Raw genomic sequence first — 9,843 nt, forward strand, 5'->3', positions numbered from 1 at the left:
AGCCTCCAAAAAGCTATGCCAGCCCAACTCTACCCTGTCGTTAACACGGGTCTGGGCCTTCGGGGTTTTGTCTAGCCTTCAGGCATTTCACCATGTTGTTATGCTGCCTTGAAAAGTCTCTGGGAAAGGCCACATACGGTACAACCCGTGATGCAAAGCTGCTGTTTTTAGAGGAACAGACTGCCCCCATCCCTGCAGTCTGCTTGGCTGAGGATGCGGGGGCAGGAACGTATGGAGGACTGCAAACACCAGCGCAGCACAGGAGTTGACATAAGGGCACTGTGGCTCCCAACGATTTTCGTTCATCTGCCTTGCTGTGACTAGACGCAGACATGACTCACCCGTGAGCTTTGGCTTTGAAAATATGAGAAGGAGTTTTGCTTTAACCTTGTGTTTCCCTGTGGTAGAGATGCTTAGAAACGACATTTTGGATTCAATCCCATCCCAGAACAAAGGGAGGAATTTCAACACAGATGAGGGGCCCAATCCAGTTACCCAGACATAGGCAGCCAATGTCATTTTTCTTGAAACAACCAGGAAATTGGCACAGAGCTGGGACACATCACACTGGACCTGCTGGAGATCCCAGTCAGGGATCAGCTGGGGTTGTGGAGGATTCTCTGCTGGCACAAGGTGCTTGACTGATCCCAGCCCTAGGGATGGATTTAGGCTCACCACGGCAGATACATGTATGGGAGTGTTAAATATGGTCACCTACCTGTGATTAAGGCATGTGATGTGGAGACCTAGCAGTGCCTGGAGGACTGTTCACCTGCCCAGATATAGGTGATACTTACTGGTGACTTGAATAACTCGTCAGACTCAGTTGTATTGACTAGACTGCACTGGCAGCAAGAGGAGCTCAGACACCTTGTTCATGTGCAGGTATCTGCAGTTAGGGACCCCATCGAGATGTCTGCACTGTGGAGCTAAGTGCCACCCTGGGACCTGCCACCCTGGGACCATGGTTTCCAGCTTGCTGCACTCACTTCAGCAACCCGCTCCAGTCCTCCCACCCATAACGCTGAGCTTCCTCAAGCCACCTGCTTGAGAATTTCTTTCCCAAGGGTTTCAGAGAGTTGAGGTCCTTACACAAAAGGCCACAACATATCATAAACTGCTCCAAGAGTGAACTTCACTCTCTGCTTGTCAGAGGTAGTTGGGCTCTCTCTGCCCACCTTCGGGCAGCCCTGGGCACAGGGGTCCTGGTGCATCAGCATCTCCCACCAGACTGCAATGGGCCGATGCTGCCCAGATCTCTCCATAAGGTGGAGGCATGGTCCATCCCACCGGAGTCCCTGGAAGCCCTTCTCTCTCCCTCTTTCTCCATGAAACTACAGTGACAGTGCATTACCTAGTGTGAGGCATTGCAGACTGTTTACAGGCTTCTAGAGTTCCCAGGCACTTCAGGACAGGGTCCTGCCGCTGTTTCCAAATGGACAGCCAGGACTTTTATAAGTGAACTTTCCTCTCTGTGTCTATTTATTATATGTAAGCATTTGCCAGAAAAACACCACTTGGGCATGCTCAGTACTGGCCAGGTCATTGCAAAAGGCAACGGCAGCATCACATGTGATAACAGTGAGAAGCCCGTGTGTGCCTATTCTTAGCGCTGGAATGTATACAATGCCCCACCGCCTCGCCGCTCCTGCGCACAGCTCCTGAAAGCGGCAAAAGTGACTTCAGAATAAACACGTCCAGAAATCACCCTCTATGAATCACTTACCAACAGAAAGAAACGTCCTGTGGGTTTATAGGTTTTTATCCAGGCTCTAGCTATGGAAAATCTCAGCAGAGAATAAACGACAGAGAGTAAGTGCATGCAGTGAAGGACAACAGAAGGTAAACATTTCTACCCTACCATTTCACTGCAGGTTGAGCAGTTAGCCATGACAATACTCATCATATTGTTCTGCCTGGCACTTAATTTAGTCATTGTGTGTCTGATTAACATAAAAAAAAACCACAGCTAAGCAGAGTTAATAAATAACCATTTTAATGCAGATTCCCAGTCTCTAGGGTTCCGTTTGCCCTGCTGCAGAGTTCAGCTCTGCCAGATTTACATTCTTTGGGAGTGACTAACTCTAGGGGAAAGAGGCGCAAGCTACTAAACTTCTAATACTTTAAAATAGTGAATAAATGTCTAAGCACATTTATTCATTGGGATTAAAATGAACAAACCAATTGCTTCAGCTGTCCAGCTTTCATCCCAAATTGGTGAGATAACTTCAGTGCTTTTGCTTCTTGCCAGGGACATGGGCAGTAGTGACCTCAGAGCTGCAACTTATCTGATAACTTAATGAAAATTTTAAAGGGTCTTAGTGACCTTTTAGCTTCTTTACTATTTTCCCACTGTGCTTACCCATGTTCCATTTTTATGTGTAACAGTGAATGGATATTTAGAGCAACATCAAAGTCTTGATTTGTTCCCTTGGAGCTGGATATTTCAATAAAAGCTGCTAAGAATTTGAGTTTTTCTGCCAAGTCCAGAATTTATCTCTCTCCTATTTTGCTATGGAGGAGGGATCCACTGAAGAGTTTCTCTTCAAAGACCAGGACTTCTCCTCTGAACTGCTGAGGCAGCTGAATGCTTTGCGGCAGAGCGGGATGCTGACTGATGTTACCCTCTGCTCTGGGGGCTTCGAAATGCCCTGCCACCGAAATGTGCTGGCTTCCAGCAGTCCATACTTCAAAGCGATGTTCTGTAATGACTTCAGAGAGAGTCGCCAGGCTAAAGTCACCCTGAAGGGCATCAATGCAGAGATTTTGGATCAGATTATCCTTTACGTTTACACAGGGGAGATTCTTATATCTGCTGAAAATGTCCTGTGCCTGTTGGAGACAGCCTCCATGCTGCAGTATTCTAAGCTGTTTGAGGCCTGTTCTGCATACCTCCAAGACAAACTGACTCCTGACAACTGTCTGAGCATGATCAGACTGGCAAAAGTCTTGAACTGCCAAAGCCTTAATAAGAAAGCCAAGGCTATGGCTTTGAAATGCTTTCCTGAGGTGGCTTCTTCTGAGGACCTGAAGGACCTTTGTCCCTTGGAGCTCATTGATTACCTTGGGGATGATGAGCTCTGTGGGGAGGAGGAGCAGGTCTTTGAGGCACTGATGGTCTGGATCCGGCATGACCTCCAGGCAAGACAAGGCTACATCCAAGAGTTGTTCAAGAAGGTCCGGCTTCAATACGTCCATCCAACTTTCCTCTTCCACTTCATCGCCAATGACTCCCTCGTTCAGTCCTCACCCACTTGCAGGAGCATCCTTGAGTCAGCATGGAGACATATGTTTTCCTTGTACAACACCAACACACCTGACATCAAGCCCATGATGCATGTTCCTCGCAGGTACTCCAACCAAGAGTTCCTCATCATCATTGGTGGCAGGAAGGACAGCCAGCAGACGACAAGGGATGTCCTGCTCTATGATGACAAGACGAACCAATGGCTAAGCCTGGCCAAACTTCCCATGCGCTTGTACAAAGCCTCTGCAGTGAGCTTACACAGCAATATTTATGTGCTCGGAGGGATGCCTGTCAGCAATAAGAAAAGCCTGGTCGGTGATAATATTTACATTTACTCCCTCAAACTCAATCAGTGGAGGTTGGTTGAGCACATGTTAGTTCCACGTTACTCGCACAGAAGCTTGGCATATAAAAATTATATTTTATCTTTTGGTGGAATTGGCGAAAACCAGGAACTCCTGAATTCTGTGGAAAGATACGATAGCATCTACAACACCTGTGAGATCATGGCAAACATGCCTGTTGCTGTCCTTCACCCTGCTGTTGCTGCCAAAGATCAGAGGGTCTACCTCTTTGGAGGAGAAGACATAATGCAAAACCCTGTCCGGCTGATCCAGGTAATGGTCAGTCTTGCTTGTTGTAGGTAGTTTCATCTAAGGTATTCAGCAGTTTATCACCCTCCTGAGGAAATGAAACCCACCAAAAAACTTTACTGTGAGTTGCAGCAAGAGGCGGGATGAGTTGACACATGGCTTCAGGGAAGTCTTGTCTGCAGGGAGCACTGCAAGTCTTTCACTTTTCCCTTTGAGTGTTTTTCAGGTACAAGCCCTAGGGTACTTCTCTGGGTGTCAGTCAGCAATGCTGCTGGTTGGCACTGGGGTCAGGGCTGCTGCAGGTAATTCTGTGGTAGGGAGCAACCAATCCCTCTGCCTGGCTTCGTGCCTGTAGCGTGAGGGCTGGAGCACCTCCATTACGAGGACAGGCTGAGAGAGTTGGGGTTGTTCAGCCTGGAGAAGAGAAGGCTCTGGGGACACCTTACAGCGGCCTTCCAGTACTTAAAGGGGGCTACAAGAAAGCTGGAGAGGGACTCTTTATCAGGGAGTGGAGGGATAGGATGAGGGGTAGTGGTTTTAAACTGAAAGATGGTAGATTTGGATTAGATATTTGGAAGAAATTCTTGACTGTGAGGTTGGTGAGACATGAGACACTGGCACAGGTTGCCCAGAGAACTTATAGATGCCCCCTCCCTGCAAGCGTTCAAGGTCAGGTTGGATGGGGCTTTGAGCAACCTGGTCTAGTGGCAGGGGGTTGGAACTAGATGATCTTTAAGGTCCCTTCCTACCCAAACCATTATAGGATTCTACAATTCTATGATCTCACCAAAATTAGTGCTTTCCACTTGGCAGCCAAGTTGGGGTCTCAGCCGCACACCTGCTCGCTCGCAGCAAAAGCAAAGATTTGCAATCATTAGAGTGATTAGATTCTCACTCATCAAAGGGCCAGGACTTAAACTGACAGTTATTTCGTATGAAAAGTTGTGTTAAAATTGTGGCTCCTGCCACATGTTGCTGGCTCTATGCCTGCTTTCAGCAGTTATGTTCTATTAGGAGGAAAAAATACATGAAATCTTTTCTTATCTGATTTGATGCTTTAGCATCAAATTTAGCAACATTGTAGTGTTACTTTCCCCATGAGTGTTTTTTACTGGTTTAGGTGTTCTAACTAGGAAGGATCATTGAAGGCTAAGATGGCAGCCAGCACATGAGCAATATTTCTTTATGGTGATAACACTACTTGATTATCAGGAGGAAGGAAATGTATTTATCAGTTAGTGGGGAGATGTCCTGGAGATATTTGCTATATTAAGAAGCGGATGACGTGACATAAAAGTTTGCATCGCCCAGATACAGATGACTGAATGATCATCATCTGGCAACAGCTCTTTTTCTCACATAAATTGATGACTTAGATACCACTCCAAGTCCCATCAACAAGTCCCTTTGCCAATCTGAGTGCATACCAGCCACCAGCACAAATATAGCAGCTGGGCAAACACGGTGGGTGCCAGCAGAGCTAGATGAAGTTGAGGTTTGTTTGCCCAGGAAATTGCTAAGGCTAAGGCAGGAATATACAGAATAACTGGAAAATGAAATGAAATGGCTTGCACTTTGGGAGATCATTATCCAGAGGTTACAGTGATTTAATGGCCATGCAAAGATTTACAGCTGAGGAGCTTGCCTTAGTGCATGTGCTAGCATCTCCTGAGCAGACAAGCCTGGAGAACTAGAACGCTTTCCAAGGGGACATATTAGGAAAATAAGTGGGTAACTTCTCAGATTTCCAGCAGTTCAAGCCAGAGGATTGTATTCATTAGGACAAAATAAAAACCATAAGTTCCTGTGTAATTACAATTGCCTGTTAAAATGCAACATAAACATCTGCGTGTGTATCTTTATTTGTTTGTCAGGTTTACCATGTTTCTAGGAATACATGGTTTCGGATGGAGACCAGAGTGGTGAAGAATGTCTGTGCACCAGCTGTCATGATTGGAGACCAAATTATCATCGTAGGTGGTAAGGGTTCTGTTTCACCCTCCCTCCCATCTACCTCTGCCCAGGTCCTGTGGGATTTCACAGCCTTCCTGCTTGGGGTGTTCCCTCAAAAAGCATGTGGAGCTTAGCAAGGAAAGGAGGAGTGTGTCCACACTCCATACTCATCTCTCATGCGGTCTCATGGACATGGAAGTGGGGACAGGTTCTCCACGAGGCACATTCTTACCCCAAGTAGCAGGACCTGAGTGAGGGGAAACTAGGGAAAAGCCAGTGCAAGTTACAGCTCTGCAGAAGAAGGGAGGAAGCCAAGGGCATGGTGGTCCTTCTCCTCCCCTGCTGACTCACAGTTTGGCCTTCCATGACTGCTTCTCTTGGAAGGGTGGAGAGCATGGTTACCTCAAGGCCATGGACAGCTTGTTGGGGCGGGTGGGCTACAGGGCTATGAGGCATTGATCAGTCATGTAGCTGCCCCCTGGGGGGTAATTGTGAAATGTCCTGAGAGGGGTGTGAAACACTCAGAGAGGGGAAATGTCTCAGTGTCTTTTTCAACCTGCCTCTGCCTGTGGCACTTGAATGGATCACATCTCATTGGTAGACTGGTACTCTACTGTCCTTAATGCATCTCCCCTGACCACAGGCTGGCACAAGACAGCATGTGTTAGATTATTTAAGGGAAACATAGGGAAGTTTTAGCAGAGCACAGGACTGAACCCAAATCACACAGGACTCATACGTGATGTCACCTCCTAGGGGGAGGCCACTGCTACCCTTTGCAGTGAGAATAGGGGAGATCTGAGTCAAATGGTCCAAGACTATCAGGCTCCTGCGTAGCAGAATACCCTGACCTCAGACCACAGTGCCCAAAACACAGTATTTTCAACTCTCTTCTCTTCAAATGCATTAATATGAAGGGCCTGTATTGACCCCTCTGCTGCTGCTGAATTTAAGTTCTCGATTTATTTTTTATTCATCTAAAAGAAGCCACAGACATTCATGCTAAATTTAAACATCTTCAATTTTGCTTGAAAGTAGGGAGATTCACCATGATCAGGTTTTATTTATCACCACACCAAAACATTGGACAAACAGTCTTAGTTTATCAACAACAGTAAAACCCACAAAAATAACATTTTCTCTTAAAAATAGCTTTCATCACATTTCAGGTCCTCTTTGCATGACTGGTCACATCATAACAAAGGGGGGGTGGGCTGGCCTAAGCAAGACAGGCCTTAATTTTTGTTAGGGAAAGTGGCTTCAAGGCCTGCAAAAAATGTCCCAAAGTAGTTTGTTTGCCATGGGAACTCTTGATTATCTACAGGGATACATGGGCACGGTATTGCTGGGTACCAGGCTTCAACATCTCCATTGCTCCAGGACAATGGCCCTGGTACCAGCCCTTACCTCTCAGCAGATGCAAGGTTACATCACCCCTGAGCTGTCCATTGGGTCACTGGCATGGTGGCCAGCACAGATGCGGCACCAAGGGCTTTGGGAGTGGGGCGAGTGCCGGTGGCACTGTGCTATTGAGTACCCAGCTCCATTCAGTAGACAGCTATGGCTCCAACCCAACAAGGTATTGTTGCTCGCTTCCCATGTGCCATCTGTTTCTGTATTTCCGAGTGAAGCTCTAGGAGTCTGTTGGGTGGAAAGAAATTCTTTGGGACGTTTGAAGGCACATGCAGAAAACTGCAATCTCCAACTGTGTTTGGCAGGTTGCTTGCCTGATCTGATGGGGTTTATGGTGCTTGTCAAGCCTTGGCTGCCAAGGTGCTATGAGACAAGGTGAGGACAAACAGGAAGGGAAGACAGACAGACAGGCATTCTTGTGACATATCATCACTTCTGAGCTTAGATATCTTAATTCTGCCAAATTATGTACCAGAATAATAGGTTTTATTGAAAACTAGCAGAAAATAGATTATCATTCCTTCTACTGGCCATAAACGCTAATTCCCACCTGTCTCTTCCACCTCTGGCTTTGCATTTAGGGTACACCCGGAGAATAATTGCTTATGATACAAAAGGCAACAAGTTTGTTAAATGTGCAGACATGAAGGACAGACGAATGCATCACGGGGCCACTGTCATCAAGAACAAGCTGTACGTCACAGGAGGACGATGTCTCACCACGGACAATGTCATCAAGGACTTGGATTCCTTGGACTGCTATGATCCAGAGACCGACACATGGACACCAAAGGGAAATCTGCCACACAAACTCTTCGACCATGGGTGCCTTACACTCCAGTGTGTCCCCTGTTCTAACCTTCTATAAACGATCTTTGGTACTTCCCAGGACGTTTTGTGCTTTCCTTCCCAGAAAGGACCCACCTTGCTCTGCAGAGAGCACATGGGGAATCCTCATGGGGTCCCACAAACTCCTGACCTTGAAGGCACCAGCGGCATTAGTCATTCCCTGAACACTCTGCCAGAAAGTTGATGAGCTTTTTGCTCACGCTGTATTCACCTGACCAGTATTGCATGTGGTGCTGCTAAGTCCAGCCCAGAGGCCTTACCCAGAGTCTCAGCAGAAAACAGGAAAAAGATACTGGGTAAGAACCTGGTGCAGGATTTGGTCTTGTACAGACTTTAAAATGAAAGCTGAATAGGAATGCTGGTATTGCCAGGGAAAGTAAGATCTGGGTAACTTGCATTTGTTAACATGCAAACTCAGCTGCATGCTGTGGCCCTTTGCTGCTTGGTGCTGACCAAGCTTTCAATTTCGAGTGGTGGGAGCATTTAGAATAGGAAGGCCCAAGCTCTAGTCTTGTAGCCAGCCCAGCAGCAGCTGCCTGCATTAGCTATGGTAGTCATCTCATAAGAAATAAAATTTTAATGTTCCTAACATCAAATTAGAAATTAGCAAAAGGCTGATGCTTTGATCTGAACTCTCACATTGCATTAAGATGCAGATTTGACTTTTCTGAGCTCCTCCTCTTTCACCATGCAGGGAAGATTTTTGTTCCATCTGCCTGCTCTCTGAAGGAGCAGGAGAAGGCAGGATGGAAATGAAGATTGTCTCAACTTCTTTTTCAATGGATCATGTTTTGCAGGGATCTTGCTTCTCCTTTTGCATCAGGGAGAGCAGTGGGGTTAGTTAGGAAGCCCTTTGGCTGATGGAATTCCTGAAATCTGGAATAGCAGAAAGGACACATGAAAAAAGGGGGATGTAAAAGAGAAGAGGTACTTGGGAGGAACAATTTTTTTTTCCTTTTCTCCTCTCTCCAAACCACTGGAAAACAGCGATGAGAGAAAGCCAGTGACAGGAAACCAGCTTTCCAAGAAGAGCAAGTCTGAGTCTGCCACTTGGCAAAGCAGCTCTGGCTCCACCAATATTTTTGTGGGGTTCTGCCACTAAGTGCATAGTTTTAAAGGGAGGGGATTAATCATCAGATACTGAACGGGCTGTGATCTGCTGTCAGGTCACCAGGCTTGGTAAGATTGCTGAGATAGCAAGTAGCTTTAAAGATAGCACTGATGACCACCATTCAGAGAAAGGATGGCAGAAACAACACTCCTTTTTCCCCATATTTGAAAGAAAGTGAGACTTTTCCAAGGGTCCAGGGTGGCATGAGGAAACTACGGTCAATCCTCATCTTCACAGAAGGCTGCACAGCCATGTGGTCACCACCACATTGCAGGACACCAGCGCCAACCACTAAGATCCCCTCCCATAAATCTGTATGTGGGAGCAGAAGGGCGACAGAAATAGTTAACGAAGTGGGGGGCTGGAACGAAGAATTGCATATCAACTGCTGTTTTAACAATGTGAAATAAAATGGTCATTATTGTTTGTATGAGCTTTGTGTTCAGGAGTCCCCATTGTTCCTTCTGCATTGTTGATAAAGTGAATTGTTTTTGTACCAGCGTTTTTTGCCAGGGTTTCCTTCTAGGGATCTGAGTAAACCTGCAAAAAATGAGTGGGAACCCAAACTCATCTCCCGGCTCGGAAGCCTTTGGCTATGTTTCTCCAGTCTTTCAGTCTATATCATCATCTCTTCCTCATGCAAAGAAGGGCTAAATCATGGCACTTGCCAAATTGGA

At 46.5% G+C, this 9,843-nt stretch overlaps 1 protein-coding gene across 1 annotated transcript; it reads left to right on the forward strand.

Annotated features, from left to right (window-relative positions):
• Window positions 1-1,505: 1,505 nt before the first annotated feature.
• Window positions 1,506-9,599, forward strand: KLHL38 (kelch like family member 38). The gene is made up of 4 exons (XM_074846627.1): window positions 1,506-1,842; window positions 2,389-3,864; window positions 5,715-5,820; window positions 7,788-9,599. Exons 2-4 carry the CDS (start codon window positions 2,515-2,517, stop codon window positions 8,072-8,074), a joined length of 1,743 nt encoding a protein of 580 aa, XP_074702728.1. The 5' UTR covers window positions 1,506-1,842; window positions 2,389-2,514; the 3' UTR covers window positions 8,075-9,599.
• Window positions 9,600-9,843: the final 244 nt, after the last annotated feature.

This window comes from Strix aluco, chromosome 1 (genome assembly GCF_031877795.1).
Source record: "Strix aluco isolate bStrAlu1 chromosome 1, bStrAlu1.hap1, whole genome shotgun sequence".
NCBI classification, from domain to species: Eukaryota; Metazoa; Chordata; class Aves; order Strigiformes; family Strigidae; genus Strix; species Strix aluco.